This window comes from Pogona vitticeps, chromosome 2, assembly GCF_051106095.1.
Source record: "Pogona vitticeps strain Pit_001003342236 chromosome 2, PviZW2.1, whole genome shotgun sequence".
Classification (NCBI taxonomy): Eukaryota; Metazoa; Chordata; class Lepidosauria; order Squamata; family Agamidae; genus Pogona; species Pogona vitticeps.
In genome coordinates, this window is record NC_135784.1 from 138,224,116 (window position 1) to 138,244,938 (window position 20,823).

The 20,823-nt window shown below is 43.7% G+C and overlaps 1 protein-coding gene across 2 annotated transcripts in view; it reads left to right on the forward strand.

Moving 5' to 3' along the window:
• ABCC3 (ATP binding cassette subfamily C member 3) overlaps positions 1-20,823 on the forward strand; it is a 96,935-nt gene that overhangs the window by 10,216 nt on the left and 65,896 nt on the right. Inside the window, exons 2-7 of one of the 2 annotated variants that reach the window (XM_078384224.1) lie at positions 3,768-3,869; positions 4,403-4,579; positions 6,228-6,353; positions 8,118-8,255; positions 10,589-10,714; positions 19,664-19,725. In XM_078384224.1, coding sequence (XP_078240350.1) covers positions 4,559-4,579; positions 6,228-6,353; positions 8,118-8,255; positions 10,589-10,714; positions 19,664-19,725 — 473 coding nt within the window. In that variant the 5' untranslated portion in view covers positions 3,768-3,869; positions 4,403-4,558. The remainder of the gene's footprint in view (positions 1-3,767; positions 3,870-4,402; positions 4,580-6,227; positions 6,354-8,117; positions 8,256-10,588; positions 10,715-19,663; positions 19,726-20,823) is intronic. The other variant, XM_020815083.3, reaches the window with a different exon arrangement.

Consider the following 20,823-nt stretch of genomic DNA (forward strand, 5'->3'; position numbering starts at 1 on the left):
CAACTCTTGCAAACTCAAGGTGATGGCTTCCAAGTCAAAGAGTCTTGAATGTTATTTTCCTTTTTTCTTTCTTTCTGTTATCTTTTTTTTAGCATTAGATATCCAGTGTGGTGCAGTGGGTAGAGTGATGGACTAGCACTCAGAAGGGCTGGGTTTGATTCTTCACTTAGTCATGGAAGTTTGCTGGGGGGGGGAATGGAACTAGTAAAACCACTCCTTAAATACCTCGCTTACCTTGAACACACTATTATGGTCTCTATAATTTGATTATGACTTCTCTGCTCCTTGCAGAGCTTACTTCTTCAAGTGTAAGTATAGACTTCTGGTAGTGTCATGGCTCCTGCTCCCCTTCCCTCACCTAAACACTTTCTGTAGCACAGACACATTACCTGGTGGAAACATAGCAAGCTCAGAACATGTCCACATGACATCCAATTTCTTGGGAAAATGTGAACCGGACATTACACTTTTGAAAGTCTGGGCCTCTCAGAACTATACAGGAATAGGCCGTCCATCAGGTGGATGGGTGGGGATCAGCAGGCCTGCAGCTGAGCATCTGCCACCTCCAATACTTTGCCTACTTCAAGAGCTCTCCCAATAGTGGTGTCTTCTGTGCTGAAGGTAAGAGGGCTGTAGCCAAACATAATAGGTAAAAGATAAGGTTCCCCTTGACATTTTTAGTTCAGTCGTGTCTGACTCTAGGGGGCGATGCTCATCCCGTTTTCAAGCTATAGAGCCAGCGCTTGTCCAAAGACAGTTTCCATTGTCACAGGGCCAGCGTGACTAGGGAATGCCATTTTACCTTCCCACCGAAGTGGTACCCATTTATCTACTCGCATTGCATGCTTTCAAACTGCTAGGTTGGCGAGGAGCTGGGACAAAGCGATGGAAGCTCACTCAGTTGTGTGGATTCGATCTTACAACTGCTGGTCTTCTGACCCTGCAGCACAGAGGCTTCTGCGGTTTAGCCCGCAGCGCCACCACGTCCCTTTTGCCAAACATAATACTTATGTCCAATGGCAAGGGCAGTGCCAGCAAGAGCTTTTCCACTCCCTGGACCTCTTCCTCTGCCCAGGGTGGCTTGTCCACATCACAAGCTGTTTCTCATAATAGTTAATTGTAACGTGTTCAGGACAATGAAGTCCCTATATTATAATGCCTGGATTTTCAGTAGAATAATTCACACGCAGGACACAGTGTAGCCCATCTCAGCCTACATTAGAAAGAACAAATGCTGGCAAACTGAAGGTAAAATAAAATCTTAGAAACACAGGAAAAGATAAACTCACTGAAGGAAAATGAGCAGGAAATGGGATTCTTAGAAATATACTGCAGGCCAAAGGTCCAGCTATTGAGTAATACGTTCTAGACAAGATGACAGCAGAGGGTGCACAAAGCAGGACAAGCAGAAATGTGTACTTGAAGAAAGCAACAAGAAATGGAACTTAAATCAAACCGGAAATGGAACTGAAGACAGAAATGTAAATAAGATTGGAAAGAGGTGAAAGGGTAAGAATCTGCAGGAAAAAGCACCCACTATGCTGTTGCTGCTGGGGATAGAAGTTGCTGCAGCAGAAATGGTTGTATTGACACTAATGTTAATGATGATGATCCACAGAGAGAGATGAGAATCTGCGTCAAACTGGAAAACTAAATTTCTCTTAGAAGTGTGGAGATGTGTGTTTCGGGGCGGTGTTACATGCTGTCGTGATGACCTTAATAGGGTTTTCCAGATGTGGGAGATATTCATGGAATAGTTTTGACACTGCCACCCTGCTTCCATGGTTGATAGAGGATTTGAATCCAAACCTCCAGAGTTTTAATCCGGGACTACAACACCCAGATTTCTGCAGGCAGCATGGTCTCCCTCCCAATGCTCAGGGTGGACTGAAGTGAATTAACTATCAACTAATGCTAAAGAATGGAAATGTATGTGGCACACAAGAGGAAATAAAGGACAGTAGGGAAGGGATCAAGATAGAAAAGAGTTTGCAGAGTGTGATGAAGAGCGGGAGAGGAAATGATGTGGGAAGGAAGAAGGAATCAAGAATGAAAACAAAGGAAGCAACAAGGGGGGAAAGGTGTAATTCCAGCATCACCTGTTTTTCTACCAGACATTGAGATAACGTCAACACAGAGCAATGACAAAGGAAAGCTAAAAAGCTGCTCTCCGTCCTCCCCTCGACAGACTGTCTGCTTTTTCCAAAAGAACAAAGACCATACAAACTGTACTGTGAGATCCAGTTTTAGTTCTGCCAGCTCCGGAGGAACATCTGTTTCACCTCAGGATGCATCAGAACTGGTCCAAAAGGGCCCATTTAGTTTTAGGATTTGGCCAAATTTGATGAACATGCTCAGTACTTAGCAATGTAGGGTGGTACTTGATGCATTTGATGAAAGCATGAAAACATATGTCATAATTAAAGTGTTGCGTTAACATTTCGTGGCTTTTGTGTTGCAAAAAGATGAATGTGGTTACTTTTCTGCAAATAAGTTGTATTTCTTTCCCATTTTCTATTTTTCAGCCTTTTTTTCACCTCCTCCCACTCTATAGTTTTTGTGACTGTAATCTTTCAACAGCAACAGAATGCCAGCTTCATGCAGCGTGTTAACCTTGACTGTTGAGTGAAGGGTTGTTATTACATGTTGCCTGTTTAAATACAGCAACCATCCAGATAAAGAAAAGAGAGGAAATTGTTGGATGCATTTCTTGTTTGACTTTTGAAGTAGCTCTCTAACTGTGTTTAATGAAGGAAAGTTATCTACTTTTATGATATAGGCTGCTTAGCTATATACTCTGAATTACACTTGTTTTGTCTTCTTTTGGCTTAGCGATGAAACATCTTGCGGCACTTTTTTGTTTTATCTGTTTGGAACTGGACCGCTTAAGCTGGGTCACCTGAGAAAATTACATGCTCTCCGCTCCAAAAATGTGGTGGCCCACAGACAGCAAATACAGTTCTGAGATCTGCTCAATCCCATCTGCCCAAGGTCAATCATAGTATAGTGTCAGATAGTTCCCCAGAATTCCACTGGGGGTATCTCACCCCATGAGTCATTGCCGATCAGAAGCATTCCACATATGAGGAACATTCTCATGCTGTTAATTTAGTGAAAATGTGGACCACCTGCCCAAACAGTTTCCATTTAATTCTGCCTTTTTCCTTGTCTTACGCTTTGTGATCCAGAGGCACCCTACACTTAGGGATTAGAAAATGCATAAATAGTAAATTAAATAAAGTAAAATAAAATAAAGACCTACTACTAGTAGTTGTTGTGGGGTTTTTTGGGCTCTTTGGAGATGCCGGCCACAGAGACTGGCAAAACGTCAGGAAGAACAACCTTCAAAACACGGCCAAAGAGCCCGAAAAACCCACAACAACCATTAGATCCCGGCCATGAAAGCCTTTGCTTTCGACTTCTACTAGCATTTTCTGATAGTTTTGATAGGTGGCTCTGACCTGTCATGGCAGCACACACTGCAGCTTAGATGCTTCATAAGCGCATGGATTGGTGTTCCACTAATGTTGAGAGAGAAGTGTGTGATTTTGGTTTTTTGCTTGTTTTATGGTAACACTACTAGATTTATTTTATTTTATTTTATTTCTATCCTGTCCCATTAGTGCAATGCACTATTCTGAGCAGTTAACAAACTAAAAACCAAACAATAACAGACAGACAGTAAATCAAAACAATAAAAATAAAAACAAGAATAAGATAAACATCTTTCTTACTTACTTAGAATTCTCATTATGGTACTTTTTCAGACCAAGCCCCAATCAGCTGCATGTGTCCAGGTAGAACACAAGGAAGGAAGGAAGGAAGGATAGCTACAAGTTCCAAAGAATCCACCACTTTCTCATGAACTGGTACTTAAAGTCTCAATAACTCACTCTGAGACATTTGTAGTAGAAAGAGTAAAAATCATTTCTCTACTTACAGTTACTTGTGCTGCTTTCTTTACTACTCACATATTTAGTGACCAAATAAACAGATCAATAGCAAACTAACAACAGCTAGCAACAGACTAAAGAGAGGGAAAGGAACACTCAGTAGGGGCGGGGCTCTCTTTGAATTCAAAGGCTGGAAGGAATTATTGGTTAGTGTGGGATAGACAGACACTCCTCTCAGCCCAGAAAAGTCCCTCTCAATCACTTAAACTACAGATACCATGTGAGGTTGCAAACAAAACTCCAACATGTATTATTCTGTGTTAGGCAAATGAGTGTAGTGACTCCTTCCATTGTGGAATGAATCAAAAGACACACAAGCTCAGGTTGTTGGCCTTTCTTTGCAAAAAGCATGTTAAATCCCACAGCTCTTTGCTAATTTATGGTGAAGCTTTGGAGTACCCCAGCATGTTCACTAATACTTGACAATGTGTTTCTTTTTCCTCCTGCAGGACCCCAACCTTACAGTGTACACTGACAATCCAGACCTAACACTGTGTTTCCAGAACACCATCCTGGCATGGGCACCGTGCTTCTATTTTTGGTTCATCTTGCCTTTTTACCTATTTTATTTAAAATGCAACAATCGGGGGTACATAATATTGTCCATGCTCTGCAGGTTTAAAACGGTAAGATCATGCTGCATTCTCCATAATGGCAAATGAGCAGTGGTAGACCCTTGTTTTAAAAAGAAGGCATGCAAACGGTGTCTGAGGGAAGAGTTTTAATATGAGAAATAATATGAGCATGGGCAGAAGGAATTTAACTGTAGTCTAAATTCAAAAGGTACTGAATTAGATAGTGGTGATCATCTGGAAGTTCATCCTTTGCTGCTCAATCTATCTTTGAAACATGGTGTTTGGCTTTATCAGACAGAATTATAAGGTTGACACATTTTTGAAGTCATGTCCCAAATTCTCATGAATGCAGGGAAGAGCTTGGAAAATATGCGAGCAGTCCCCACGAATGAGTCAGGAAGCAGATTGGTTCTTGATGGGTAATGTCTGCATCCTGCATAATTTGCAGTTTTGTTTTTCCTTTTCCTTCTGCCCTCCCAGATCCTTGCAAACAGTTGTCTGTTTTTTTTTTCCTCACTGCCTGTTTCCTCATTGTGTGGAAATATCAGTTTTAGCAACTATAACTGCTCCTCAGGTTTAGAAGTGACTGATCATAATTGCCCCATTAATCACAGGTTAAAAGTATGGACTTTTAATTGGATTTTAATCTCAGAGGTCCTTTCCAAAATAGTGTTCTATGTCAATAGCTTCATGATTAAGAACATCTTTTGAATCAGGCAGTACTTTCATTTTGCAGAAGGTCTCGTATAATTTCCAGGGTTATCTAGTCAAGATGGACTGGAAGGAAATCTTATCTTCATAAAATATCTCTGAGATATCTTCAATACGGAGATGCTCGATATGTTGTTTCAGTTAATTGCTTTGATATCTAATCAAGGAAAAGGGCAGAAAATTGATTAAAGTAGCCTTACTGTGCTGTCACACTGCTGCAGTTTTTTCACCATCTAATTTAATAAACCACAGACGCAAACCTTCTTGAAGTCCATAATGAAATTTCTCTTGATTTTTAAAAGAAATGTACTGGAACAAAATGCCTGAATAGCTATTGCTGAAAGACAAGACAAAACAAAACAAAAATCAAAAATAGTGTCCACAGAGGATACTATCCAATCCAACAGGACTTCTTAAATCACAGTGGTTCAACTACAGGATTCTCACATAGACATGCTCTTGTTTTTGGAAATGTACCCATAGAAATCTCTGGGAAGAAATTTAGGAAATGAAAACAAAAAGACAAAGTGTGCCCTTTAGTGAGCTGGGTACTCAGTTTACCAACCTCAGAAGGATGGAAGGCTGAATCAGCTATGAGCCGGCTCTCTGACCCCACCAGGATCAAAGTCAGGTTGTGAGCAGAGTCTTGGCTGAAGTACTGCAGTTTAACCACTACACCACAAGGCTCTGTATAACTGGTAGCCCTTGGCAATCAAAAGTCTTCTCTGACTGAGGTTCAGAGAAACATTCATAAACAAGAAGAAAAGTCTGCGTGCACACACCCCTCAGCTCATCAGTGTGCCACACATATTTAGCACATGTCACTGTATGTTGAGAAATCAATGAAAAATTATTGTCAGCTAGTAATTTGGGGGGGTTACTTGGAAGGATGCTTTAAAAGTAAGATGTACTTTAGCTGCTCTCTGTTTATATTGTCTGTTTTTGGAGCTGGGCTGATTTTCTCTCTGTGTCTTTTTTTTTTTAACAGATGTTTGCTTTCTGTCTTTGGTGTGTGAATTGGGCCAATCTCTTCTATTCTTTCCATGGAATCATTCAAAGCAGAACACCACCATCTGTATATTTCGTCACACCCTTAATTGTTGGCATTACAATGGTTAGTATACCTTTCTGTTGCTGCTGTGATCAACCTGGTGACGTGATATCCTTTGGTTTGTGCCAACGTGGCATCCTCTAGGACAGCAATGGCGAACCTATGGCATGCGTGCCACAGCTGGCATGCGGAGCCTTTTCTGCTGGCACGTGAGCCAGATCACGACTGCCCCCACCCCCTGCAACCCCCCCACACACACACACACAGACAGCCAAACCTCAGGAGGCAGCTGCAACTGGTACTCATGCTTCAGCAGGCGGAACCGGAGCAACTGGTGCTGGCAGTGGAGGGGTCTTGAGGCATCTCTTTGTCTGGATTCCCCCTTCCGCCGCCACTTCCAGGTCTGGGTCTGCACTTCCAGGTCCAGGTCTGCCACCCACTGCTTTCCCCTCCCCCCCAGTTTGGGCACGCGGGCCCAGAAAGGTTCGCCACCACTGCTCTAGGAGGTCCAGAGATGGCAGGCAAGAACTGACTAGATTTGGCAGGATGATAAAGACAATGAAAGCTGCAATCCCCTGGCCTGCAAGAGAGGAGCAGGATAGTGTAGACCTCCCTCTCCATCTGTGAAAAAAAAAAAAGGTCAAACAGGGTCTCCCTGCTGCTGGCAAAGAAACCTCTATGGCCATCACCCTTCTTCTGTCCTTGCTCCACCAAGACTAGCAAAATTGGCAGCATTTCAGGAAAGAGCCCAGTAAAGCTTTTTAGATCCATTGGTTTCAAAGCCTCCCTATTCAGACCCCCCCACACACACACAACATATACTTGCAATGGGAGGCAGGAGCCAGAGATCCCAAACAAATCCTCACTCCTGCTTTTCATCCTGCTAGTACAAGCCTGGCAGAACTTGGGGTTGGGAGGTTTTTCAACTAGAGGTTTCCCACCCAACCTTATTGGTTTGCTGTTCTCATAATTAAGAAAGATGAAGTGGCCTTGGGAGAACGGTCTTGAACATGTGTCCTCCATTGGGGTGGAAGAGCTTTGACAGGAGACAAAAGACGTGACCTGAAGGCTGCTTTTGTTATTTCTCATCTGTTTATATTCTGCAGCTGTGAAATGCACACATTTGTGGCTGTGCTGTGACTAACTACAGATACACAAGACAGACTGTTGTGCAATATCTCCAGCTTTGAAATAGCAGCCAAAGGAGGAAGCAAATTATGGAAATTATCTACATTTTTGAAAGACTAAAGTACCCATATCCATTTCTCTTTTTAAAGAAAGGACGAGGAATGATCAAATCTTCAGGAATTTCACTCAAGTCAAGAGTGTCTATTCCTGTGTACACTTTAAAATTCATGTTTGGAGAACTCATTTTATGAATGTCGTGAAATATGTGTGTTCCCTTTCCTACACTGGAGGGAGTTTTACTTTTGCACACAGTGGGTCTCATATCAAAACTACAATAAGGGGGGAAACTCCTGGACACCCAATCACTTGATCAAATTTAGTGAGCCTCCAAAAATGTAGTTATTGTACAACGAAGACTACATTGAAAACACACATATGGGCTGTCAAGGTCATTACTGCTGAGGGGAAAAAGAAACCATGTTTTTTTCTTTGCATATACAAATATGCTACCATTATAAAACTGAGATAAGGCTCTCTTTTTTTTCCTTTTTTGAGAAGGAATAAAAATAGTGGTATAAATGCAAATTTTAAGAAAACACCCAGTAACAAATGCAAACAAGACAATAGTTTCAAGCTCCTAATAGCAGCTAAGGAAAAAGAGAGCCTATGTTTTAATTTCTGTCTTTCCTTTCTGTGCAGCTGTCAGCCATGTTGCTCATCCAATATGAGAGGCTTCATGGTGTGCAGTCCTCAGGAGTTCTCGTCGTATTCTGGTTCTTGTGCGTGTTGTGTGCTGTGGGTCCTTTGAGGTCCAAAATTATCCGTAATTCAGCTCAGGTAAATGTCTATAAGTGGGCTGTGTCATATTGTTTCATTGTTACAGTTCAAGGCGGGAGGGCACTTGAAACCCTCTTGTGCAAAAGAAGTGGGGCAGAGTTGGAGGAGGGTCAGGATATGCAAATGATAGGAGACAAAACATCAGATTGCCTGGCTTTCCCCCAGAGCCCTGGGTGTAGGGCATACCTCGGCTCCTACCTGCTCTCTTCTGCTTCAGAATCCTGACAATTCTTTATCTGCATACCTTGATGCTGAATAAGACAAGGCAAGCTAGGAGACTTTGACTGCCGTTGGAGCTGCAAGGATATTGCATGGAAAGGGGGGAATGTTGCTCTTCTCAGGGACATGAAAGACCTGTGGGCCTTGAATGCCTGGGTGGCTGTATGTCCTCCTTTAGGGAAGACAATCCTCCATTTCGGCAACGTGAAATCCCACTTTTATTCATGAGGCAGGCTCTTATATTTTGGGAAACAAACATTGTAATACTGAAAAACAATGTGCTGTAAAAGTACCCAAAAAAACCCCCAACACCCATAGCAACATACTTCTAGCAACCTTAGTCATGCAGGTTAACAACACTAAAATAGTGAAATCTGAGAAAACCCCAAGCCACCTGAAATAGCCTAGTTTTGGCCAAACATCAAGAGTCAGGGCCCTGCAAAAGACATGCAGGGAATGGGGTGGGGTGGATATTCTGCACAAAATGGGTGCTATGAAAAACTCCCCGATCCCAATGGCTCCCGACTGCAGTTTGACCTGCAAGAAAGCCTCAGATGTTGACTGGAGTTAGGAAAGTGAACTCTGACTGAAAGCAGTCTTTAAAGCACCCACTTCAGTCAAAAATAGCGCCGGAAACCAAATCTGGGAAATTTTCAATGTACAGTGGTGCCTCGCTTGACGAGGATAATTTGTTCCGTTGAAATCGCTGTTAAGCGAAATCCTTGTCAAGCAAAACAAAAAAGCCCATTGAAATGCATTGAAACCGGTTCAATGCGTTCCAAAGGGCTAAATGCCTCAGCGTCCAGCAAAGATCCTCCATAGGGGCGGCCTTTTTCGGTGCCTGTAAAGCTTGGAATCCATCCTAAAACACAGTGGGGAGCCATTTTGCACAGCGGGCAGCCATTTTAGAGCCGTCGATCAGCTGTTTGAAATTGTCGTCTAGCGAAAAATCAGTTCCTGAAGCAGGGGACCGATCATCATCAAGCAAAATTTCCCTATCTAAACATCATTTTGTGATCGTAAAAACTTCATCGTCAAGCGGTTTTGTCGTTTAATGAGGTAATCGTTAAGTGAGGCACCACTGTAGTAGCAAACAAAACAAAAGCACAGCAATGCCTTGAAGACTAGCTTATATATTCCAATGTGAGCTTTTGTGGACTAATCCACTTCATTAATTAGAGTGGAGTGCAGTGAACCTGTATATATACTATATATGCAGGTAGGCACAGGGAAGTGACAATGGCAGTACTGATACAAGTAATTAACTGTAGGATCGTTGATTGCACACATATCTCGGTTTGAATGAACAGTTTCAACACTGGCTGTGAGGTGTGAAGGCAACAGAAGGTGCCTCCTGGGATCAACTATTGCACCAGTGGTTGATTGTTTTAGTGGTCTAGTAAAGGTATCACTCACCCATGCCTTTGGATGGTGTGGGGATATCTTAATCATCACACCATGCAAAATATTGTAGGGAGAACTTTTTATTAATTTATATAATGACACAAGATGCCCTGGTTGGTATTTAATCCTTTTGAGATTCACTTATTGTTTCTCTCCACTCTAACGGTCTTTAAGGGGCTGCTGTGTTTTTGTAGTGTAGGTTTTTGTGTTTTATTTTGATTTAGTCTTTTCTACAGTCTTCTCTGCACTGGTACTTATATTTTCTCTAGTCCTCTGGTACTGGGATCAAAAGTATGTGGCCAAAGAAAAGATGTGAAAGTAATCCTGTCTGGAAGGCAGGATTTTCCAGGCTCCCTTGCAAAAAGAGTGGAAAGATGGCTATCCTGATTCCAACAAGACAATACTGAAATTCAAACACTACTCTCCATATTTTAAATCAGATTTGTTTTGTTACTCATCAGATATTAATTTTTTTAGAAGAATAATATTGCATTCTTCTAACAATCTTTATCTTCACTGCTTTCCCACAGAGGTAATTTCACTCCATGGACAGATTAAATAATAATTTTCTGAATAGGTTCATGGGCAAAATCTTATCTTTTATGTTACCCGTAGTCCTTTAACATAATTGACCTTCCTGTGGCATTTCAGTGAAGTCCTTTTTCATGGCTTATTGGTTCTTAACCCCTATTTCTTTTTCTTCTTCTTAGGATCAAATGGAAGACAGATTCAGGGTTACCACATTTTATGTCTACTTTGCACTGATCCTCATTGAACTGATTCTTTCGTGCCTTAAAGAAAAGGCTCCATTTTTCTCACCAGTCAATTTAGATCCAGTAAGTAAAGCTCTGTTCTTTTAACAACCTTAAGAGTGTGCTGTGAACAAAACTCTAGCTCTTTTGAACTACAAGCTCCCAAAATAGATCTGTGGCTATGATGGCTGCAGAATTCCAGGAGTTCCCTAGTCCAAAAATGTAACTTTTCCAAATGCTTTTCAGAACATAACTGGCACTTCTGGTACAAAGAATATCCCAGCTTGACTGGCATCTCTTTAAGAGTTCTGATTGTGGGATTTGTTACAGAAAAATCTGTGTCTCAGTAACGGGAAGATGCACTCCAGATGTAGCCCCATGGGGAGGGAGTACATGCTCTCCTCTCACTTCACTGATCCAAGAGGACAACCCAGGGGCAAGAAAAGTGTAAGGCTGGCACTTGCTAGAAGCCTGCTTTGAAGTGGTAGTTGTGTGATTATGTAAAAGCCGGTCACTGAATGTGGTGGTACCTTATTAAAGATAAATGAAGTTCTCTGCGGTAATCCTTGCTAGAAAGAAGTTGTGGGATAAATGAAGTGGAGCATGCATGTAAATGGATTTTGGAATTCGGGAGTCAGCATATTTAACTTCTGCAGTAAGAGATGTAATCACACGAAACTGAGAAGGAGTCTAGGTGAGTGGGGTGGGGGTGAGGAGGGCAATATTTATTTATTTATTTATTTATTTATTTATTTATTTATTTATTTATTTTATTTCTATCCCGCCTATCTGGTCTTATTCGACCACTCTAGGCGGCTTACAAATCACAGCAATAAGTTCTAAAAACATTATAAATTAATAAAAATAAAGGTCAACATGATATAGAAAAAGAAAGATCGTCAGGGGTTAGCTGTTGGGAAGGCCTGCCTATACATAAGTGTTTTTAATTGTTTCTTGAAAATACCCAGCGAGGGAGCGGCGCGGATCTCAGGAGGTAAGTTGTTCCATAGGCGAGGAGCCACCGCCGAGAAGGCCCGATTTCTGGTCTTCTCATTCCGGGCCTCTCTCGGCGTCAGGCTCCTCAGCCTCACCTCCTGGCTCGCACGAGTGACCCGGGTAGATCTTGGTGGGAGAAGGCGTTCCGCCAGATATTGAGGTCCTAAACCGTTTAGGGCTTTATAAGTAAGCATCAATACTTTGAAGTCGATGCGGAATCGGATGGGCAGCCAATGCAACGCGGCCAGGGTGGGGGAGATATGTTGGTATCTTCTCACTCCACTAAGTAATCTGGCCGCAGCATTCTGCACCACCTGTAGTTTCCGCAGCAGCCTCAAAGGTAGCCCCACGTAGAGCGCATTACAGTGGTCTAATCTTGAGATTACAAGCGCGTGTACCAAAGTAGTGAGAGCCCCCACGTCGAGATAGGGTCGCAGCTGGGCAATCCGCCTAAGATGGAAAAATGCGGTACGGACCACAGACGTCACCTGAGATTCCATGGTGAGGGCCGGGTCCAGATGTATCCCCAAGCTGCGAACCCCATTGCTGGCAGGCAGGGTCACCCCCCCAAAAATGAGGGAGTTTCCCAAATCCCCAGCTGTGGGAGCGCCCACCCTCAGTACCTCCGTCTTGTCCGGGTTCAGCCTCAGCCCGTTCTCCTGCATCCATTCCCGTACAGTCTCCAGGCAGCGCTGAAGGGACAGAACGGCATCTCCTGTAGTTGGTGAAAAGGAGATGTAGAGCTGCGTGTCATCAGCATATTGATGGCACAGAGCCCCACACCCCCTGATGACCCCCCCCCAGCGGCCTCATATAGATGTTAAACAGCATTGGGGAGATGATCGACCCCTGTGGGACCCCACAATTGAGGCTCCACGGGGCCGAGACACTCTCCCCAAGCTGTACTCTCTGGGGACGGTCCTCAAAGAAGGAACGGAGCCAAGCAAATGCCTGGCCACCTATTCCTAACTCGGCGAGCCTCCCCAGGAGGATACCGTGGTCAATGGTATCAAAGGCCGCTGAGATATCGAGGAGGACCAGCAGAGACACTTTGCCCCTGTCGGCCTCCCTCAATAGATCATCACACAGGGCGACCAATGCCGTTTCTGTTCCGTGGCGCGGCCTGAAGCCCGACTGGAATGGATCCAGGGCATCAGTTTCATCCAGGAACGCCTGAAGCTGATCGGCCACCACCCTCTCGACTACCTTGCTTAAGAAAGAAACATTGGCGACGGGCCTATAGTTGCCAATTTCGTCCGCCGCCAAACTAGGTTTCTTTCTTATGGGCCTAATGAGTGTATCCTTGAGGGCAGAAGGAAATCTGCCCTCAAGGAAAGACGCATTAATTATTACAGTAGCCCATTCCGTTGTTAAAGGCCTGGCTGCCTTGATTAGCCAGGCCGGACAAGGGTCCAAAGAGGAGGTGGTGGCACGACAGCGATCAAGCGTCCTGGCCACAGTATCGGGCGAAGCGGGCCGAAAGGAATCAAAAATAACCGGGCAAGACGGGGCGCTGGACATCTCTGCTCGACTCACTGTATTCAAAAAGGGGGAAAGGTCCCGGCGGATGGCCTCCACTTTAGATTTAAAAAATGCTGCAAATTGGTCCGGTGTAAAACTAGGGGGAGGCCTATCACCCGGGCCAATTCCGGATAGGTCACGTACTATACGGAATAATTCCGCCTGCTGATTGGATGCCTCGCTTATCCGGTTCGCGAGGTATGTTCGACTTGCAGCCTTTACCTTAGCCTGGTAAAGGTTAGTAGCGACCTTAACAGCTATACGATTGAAAACCGTCGGGTCCTTTCTCCATTTGCGCTCTAGCCGTCTCCTGACCCGCTTCGATGTCCGGAGATCCTGGGTAAACCAGGGCGCCGGGCGATCTCTGCGGCGGAGAGGGCGTTTAGGCGCGATCGTGTCTACGGCACTAGTCGCGGCAGTGAACCAGGCATCGACCAGAGCCTCGACAGGAGCGCTAGCCAGGTCAGCCGTAACCCCTCTCATGTGTGTGTGTGTTTAGTCGTTTAGTCGTGTCCGACTCTTCGTGACCCCATGGACCAGAGCACGCCAGGCCCTCCTGTCTTCTACTGCCTCCCGGAGTTGTGTCAGGTTCATGTTGGTTGCTTCGCAGACACTGTCCAGCCATCTCATCCTCGGTCGTCCCCTTCTCCTCTTGCCGTCACACTTTCCTAACATCAAGGTCTTTTCCAAGGACTCTTTTCTTCTCATGAGATGGCCAAAGTACTGGAGCCTCAGCTTCAGGATCTGTCCTTCAAGTGAGCATTCAGGGTTGATTTCCTTTAGAACTGATAGGTTTGTTCTCCTTGCAGTCCAGGGGATTCTCAAGAGCCTCCTCCAGCACCACAATTCAAAGGCATCAATTCTTCGGCGGTCTGCTTTCTTTATGGTCCAGCTCTCACTTCCATACATCATGACAGGAAAAACCATAGCTTTGACTATTCGGACTTTTGTTGGCAAGGTGATGTCTCTGCTTTTCAAGATGCTGTCCAGATTTGTCATCGCTTTCCTCCCAAGAAGAAGGTGCCTTTTAATTTCAGGGCTGCTGTCTCCATCTGCAGTGATCATGGAGCCCAGGAAGATAAAATTTGACACTGCCTCCATATCTTCCCCTTCTATTTCCCAGGAGGTGATGGGACCAGTGGCCATGATCTTAGTTTTTTTGATGTTGAGTTTCAGACCGTTTTTTGCACTCTCCTCTTTCACTCTCATTACAAGGTTCTTTAATTCCTCCTCACTTTCTGCCATCAGAGTGGTATCATCTGCATATCGGAGGTTGTTGATATTTCTTCCGGCAATCTTAATTCCGGCTTGGGTTTCTTCCAGTCCAGCCTTCCGCATGATGTATTCTGCATATAAGTTAAATAAGCTGGGGGACAATATACAGCCTTGCCGTACTCCTTTCCCAATTTTGAACCACTCAGTTGTTCCATGACCAGTTCTAACTGTTGCTTCCTGTCCCACATATAGGTTTCTCAGGAGATGGATAAGGTGGTCAGGCACTCCCATTTCTTTAAGAACTTGCCATAGTTTGCTGTGGTCCACACAGTCAAAGGCTTTCGCATAGTCAATGAAGCAGAAGTAGATATTTTTCTGGAACTCTCTGGCTTTCTCCATAATCCAGCGCAAGTTAGCAATTTGGTCTCGAGTTCCTCTGCCTCTTCGGAATCCAGCTTGTACTTCTGGGAGTTCTCGGTCCACATACTGCTGAAGCCTACCTTGTAGGATTTTGAGCATAACCTTGCTAGCGTGTGAAATGAGTACAATTGTACGGTAGTTGGAGCATTCTTTGGCACTGCCTTTCTTTGGGATTGGGATGTAGACTGATCTTTTCCAATCCTCTGGCCACTGCTGAGTTTTCCAAACTTGCTGGCATATTGAATGTAGCACCTTAACAGCATCATCTTTCAAGATTTTAAATAGTTCAACTGGAATGCCATCACCTCCACTGGCCTTGTTGTTAGCCAGGCTTTCTAAGGCCCACTTGACTTCGTTCTCCAGGATGTCTGGCTCAAGGTCAGCAGCTACATTGTCTGGGTTGTCCGGGATATCCAAATCTTTCTGATATAATTCCTCTGTGTATTCTTGCCACCTCTTCTTGACGTCTTCTGCTTCTGTTAGGTCCCTCCCATTTTTGTCTTTTATCATGTTCATCTTTGCGCAAAATGTTCCTCTAATATGTCCAATTTTCCTGAACAGATCTCTGGTCTTTCCTTTTCTGTTATCTTCCTCTATTTCTTTGCATTGTTCATTTAAGAAGGCCCTCTTGTCTCTCCTTGCTATTCTTTGGAAGTCTGCATTCAAGTTTCTGTAACTTTCCCTATCTCCCTTGCATTTTGCTTCCCTTCTCCTCTCTGCTATTTCTAAGGCCTCGTTGGACAGCCACTTTGCTTTCTTGCATTTCCTTTTCTTTGGGATGGTTTTCGTTGCTGCCTCCTGGACAATGTTACGAGCCTCTATCCAAAGTTCTTCAGGCACTCTGTCCACCAAATCTAGTTCCTTAAATTTGTTCTTTACTTCTCATGGCATCCTGGAATCCAATCGGATCCAGTAGCCTTCGAGGGCGGACCATAATAATAGGTCCCTGCTCCCTGCGAGGGGGGAGAGCCATCTTGATGGTACATTTTATTAGGTGGTGGTCCGACCATGACAGAGGTACCGACTCAAGGTCAGTCACCATCGGACCACTCTCGCTCCCATTGGTGGAAAAGACCAAGTCTAATGTATGGCCGCCCACATGTGTAGGGCCGTTGACATGTTGGGACATGTTCAAGAAGGCCATGGTCTCCAAGAACTCAAGAGCTGGACCGGAAGTCCCTGCCCCCGCATGCGCGTTGAAGTCCCCCAGTACCAGTAGCCTCGGGGAACCCAACAGTGCCGCGGAGACAAAGTCCGCCAGCTCCGGTAGGGAAATGGCTGGGTCGCGGGGAGCACGGTAACCCAGCAAGATCCCAATACCGTCCCTAGCCCCAATCCACACGTGGAGGGCCTCAAGACCTGGCTTTACCACCAAGGAGCGCCTAACTACCTCTAAGGTGGACTTATAAATGATGGCTACTCCCCCCCCGTCCCTCCAGTCTACCCTGGTGTTGGACTGCATAACCGGGCGGACAGATGAGAGCTAGAGGGGGACCCCCCTCTCCGCCAATCCATGTTTCGGTTATGCAGGCCAGGTCTGCATCTTCCTCCAAAATGAGATCGTAAATCAATTGGGTTTTATTCGATACAGACCTGGCATTCAACAAGACCAGGCGTAGAGTAGAGGGCTGGCTGGTCTGGCCACCTCGATACTGGGGGTTGATCTCCGTCTCAGAACAAGGAACAGCCTTTAAACATCTGTTCAAAGTTCTTCTAACACGAGTTGGGACGAAGTCAACGCCATATCGCCCTCTACCCGTAGTCACAGAGATGTTTTGTAGCCCCTCGCTGGGTGGGCAGGTCCCCCGTTCCATGACGATAGAAGAAAGAAAAAAGAAGAAAGAAAATAATAATAATAATAATAATAACTTACTACAGATAAAGTAAAAATTATATAAATTATACAATACATAAATTAAAGTAAAAATACATCAATAAGGAACATTTAAACCAAGAATATCAAACATAACAATAATTAAATAAAGTAATCAGAAATAATCAAAATAATAATAATCAAAATAATAGAATATAAAGAAAATAAATAAATCAATCAAACATATTAATAAAAGACTCAGATAACTATCCCCCCCATATGAGCAGATTTTTCAGTCTTCCACCCTTTAGTCTTGTCGCTAGTCTCAGTGGTGGGGCTGATTTATAGTTCTTGTTCATGGGGTGAGATTTACAGTTCTTAAGTCGAATTTCTGAGCCCAAGTAGATGATATTTCCAGGCTCGGGCTGAAGTACCAAAAGCCGAGGTAATAAAAATTTAGTCTCTTCCAAAGCTGGCTCTTGAAGGACAGTTTGATGAGGACCTTTGTTAGATGTAAAATAACAAGCGGGGCAGCTGAATACAGGAGGGAAACCCGCCAACATGGCGCCGGCTCACAGGGGCTCAGCGTCCTGGCAAGACCCCAGTTCTCCCTAGGCTCCCAGACGTTGTATTCTCCTGGCTACCGCCGGCTCCGATCCCCTTCTCCCCCTTCTCCTCCACTCGTCCGGGATCCCGCCGGCCTTCAGATCTTGCAAGGAGGCTCCAACCGTCCTCCAGAGCCGAGAGAAACAAACAGAAGCCTCAGCCTGCGGCTACACCCGCGAAACCCGGGCGCAATGATGGAACTTTCTTCCCTAGGAAGGTTTAGGAATTTGAGCTAAAAGGCTGGGTATGTCTTGACAGTCTGCAGATAGTGTCTCTTCATGAGATAGAACCCTTGCTGTACACAAACTTAGGAGGTCTAAATTCAACTGCCAGTTCTTACTAGAGTAGGTCCATTGAATCCATGGATTTGCCTAAGTGTTGACTTGCTATTCCGCAACTGATGCAATGGGTCTATCCTAGCTGGGATTAACAGTTAGATTTATTTATTTATTTATTTATTTATTCATTTATTCATTCATTCATTCATTCATTCATTCATTTGTGTCAGAGCATTGGAATAAACAGAAGGATTGTATTAATATATTCACTTATAACGTGTCCAGAACTCCATTAAATGAAAATACATATACTGTAAAATACAACAATACATGATTAATCATATACTATAAAAACGCATTAAATAATTTTGGGGCAAAATTGTGTTGCACCAACCAATCGTATTGTTTCTCCAGAACAAGATTTTCTTCCATGCCTAAGGATTATTGATAGAGACGTCATGTCGTTTGGTTTTTCTCCACATTCCCATGTTGTAGCTCCTACAGATGAATATCCCCATTTCTCTGAATTGTCCTTAGATTGTTCAACCCCACTTTGGAATCTGTTCAGATCTTTCCACACATCCCATCTAGCATCATGTCCTGGTGCCAGCTGCTTGGCTGGTTCCATACATTCAGCCAGGTGGAGAGTTCTAGCTCTCCACAGACCTAGCCTGGCTTCCTGTGGTCGAAATGTTGGTGCTGGACTAAGATTTAAAAAGCTCTTTCTAAATTTCAATCTTCTCCTTGAACGTTGGTGCTCATAAAAATGATAAGCCATATAGTATTCCAGATAGTAATTCCTTATGTAGAGGGGTTGGTTTCATATGCCCAGTAATAAGTCTCCATGTCTCATTTAAGTGCCGCATCTACACGTTTAGCATGTGTAGATTTATAGCATGCTGGAAAAGCAAATTCACCAGCAGAAAAACCCAAGGCCAGGGTTTGGGAGGACATCTCCCAGATAATTCCAATTTTTTTTCTAATAGGCTATTCTTGGTAACAGCTTTACGTTTGATGTTTACACAGTATTTTTAATATGTCAGTGTTGGGTCCAAAGCAACACCTAAATATTTTATACGGTAAAAATGATCTAACTGTGCATTTCTCACACAGGTTGCTTGTAATTTCCTAGTGGCTTCTCTATTTCTTAGGTCAATGGTTCCCAACCTTAGGTCCTCAGATGCTCTTGGACTACATCTCCCAGAAATCCTGGCCAGCACAGCTAGTGAGGAAGGCTTCTGGGAACCCAAGGTTGGGAACCACTGTCTTGAAAATTGAATGGGCTTGGGTTTAAAGGTATTCCTATCTAGAAGGGGTTAAGATCTGTGGTAAACTCTTGGTGAAGACTTAGTTTCAGTGCTTCTGAACCCAGATCTGGGGAATCCAGATTCAGGCCTGTTTTTGATTGTTTGTTTGTTTGTTTGTTTTTTGTTTGTTTGTTTGTTTTTAGGGGATTAGCTTTTTGTAGATTCTGCTTATAGTCTTCTTCAAGAGCTTCTAATGCAGTGATCAGTTGGCATTCCATGTCTTACAAACAGTAAATCTGAGTTTACAGAATGATTGGATTTAGGCCAGGGAATACAGAGGGGGAAAAGCCCCGTGTTGCAGTTCCTCCCTGTGTGACAGTTAATAATTGCCCGTGGAGAAAATAGTCCTCTAAGCAGAACAGCATTTCACACTTTCTGAAAGATGATGGTGAAGGGCAGTAAAAGCAAAACACTTTCCTTCCATCCTTATTTCCACCATATGGTCTTCATAAACTCTTCTGGCAACGAAGCGGGGGGGGGGGTTCCGTTGGCTTGCTCTGCCTTTCCCCCCCCCACCCTTGGCTGCCGCTCCAGTGAAAAGATCCCCTGGATTCACTATCTGGTAGCAGTTCAGCTTTGCTTCCTAATCTGCTGTGTACAAGCAGAACTGACTGACATTGGATGGTGAAATCTAGCCATTGTCTTGAAACACGGCTGAGAGCTTGGGGCGGAGGCAGTGGGAAACTGGGAAGAATTCCAGGGCAATATATACATACAAGAACATGTTGCAAATGGTTTCAAGTGAGTGGTGTGGCCTTTCAAAATACGTACATGTCGACTAACTCCCACTCACCCCACCCCTCCCAAAAAAAACCCCTCTGTATTGATATATATTATTTATTAATAGTATTTTATATTGTCAATTCTTTTTTTGTAGAATCCTTGTCCAGAATTAAATTCTGGCTTTCTTTCAAAGGTGACATTTTGGTGGTTCACAAGGTAAGCCTGTTGTTTCAAGTCTTTCTGTAGCCTGTCAGTAACTTCCCTTTTGCATATGGCAATAGTGGGATGGCACCATTCCAAGACATTTCCCTTTGTGGTCTTGGTTGCCTAGCTGCATTCCTGTACAATATAACAATCCTAAGTGGCATGAGGGAATTAACACTCCCATCCCTGCATTTATCTGAAGTTATTTGCCTAATAAGGTGGAGGAAGAGAGAGAAATGGTACCGTTCTGGGGACACTTATTGGGAAGAAGGCTCCATGGAAATCCAGGGGACTGGATTGTTGAGTTAGTATGGGTTAGGTTAATCTGCATTTGTATTACACAGCCTGAAAGGTGTGTGTGTGTGTGTGTGTGTGTTTTAAGAACCATCTGTCAGAACTTTAATGCAAGAAACAAGACAGAGCAGCAAAACCTAATTTTACAGATCCTCCAGTACTGCGTCTATAATAGTCTTGAAAATATTGGCTGACATTGGGAACAATTTACAGGCTGGTGTTTGAGTTGGCAATTAAGGTTCAGGTTTCATTTCCTGTAGTAGTCATGTTTTATAGAGTTTTTCAGGAAAAAAAAGTATTATTCCTGTGCAGCAAGGAAAGAAACACTAGCCTTGTGTGTAACATGATGAACTGCATCTTTGCTAACTTTAAGCACTCCAAATGATTGCTTTTTTAAAAAAAAGTTACATTCTAGCTTCTTCAAAGAAGAAAGAAGTTGATTTGTTAAACCAATTTTTCTCCAAGGAGAGGGCATGTTTTTTCCCTTAGGAAAAAAAATTAATTGTTTTTACAAAGCTCCTATTTTTTTAAGGTTTTCTTTGCAATCAGAAGACGCTTTCAAAAAGGATAGAGGATGGTTCTACTGTTGCTACTCCTTAATGCATCTCAACACTTTTCCCAGTAAAATTATATGTGTGGGAAATACATGTTTGTAGTTGATCCCATGATAAAGGACTCACACGTATTACAACTCTAGGAATGAATGGCAGAGATAGGGACCTTTTTCCTCCAAGTGACCACAATGGAACAAAGAACATGCTGAGTATGGTGCAATGCACAGAGTGATGGACTGGAACTGGGTTCAAATCCCTTCCC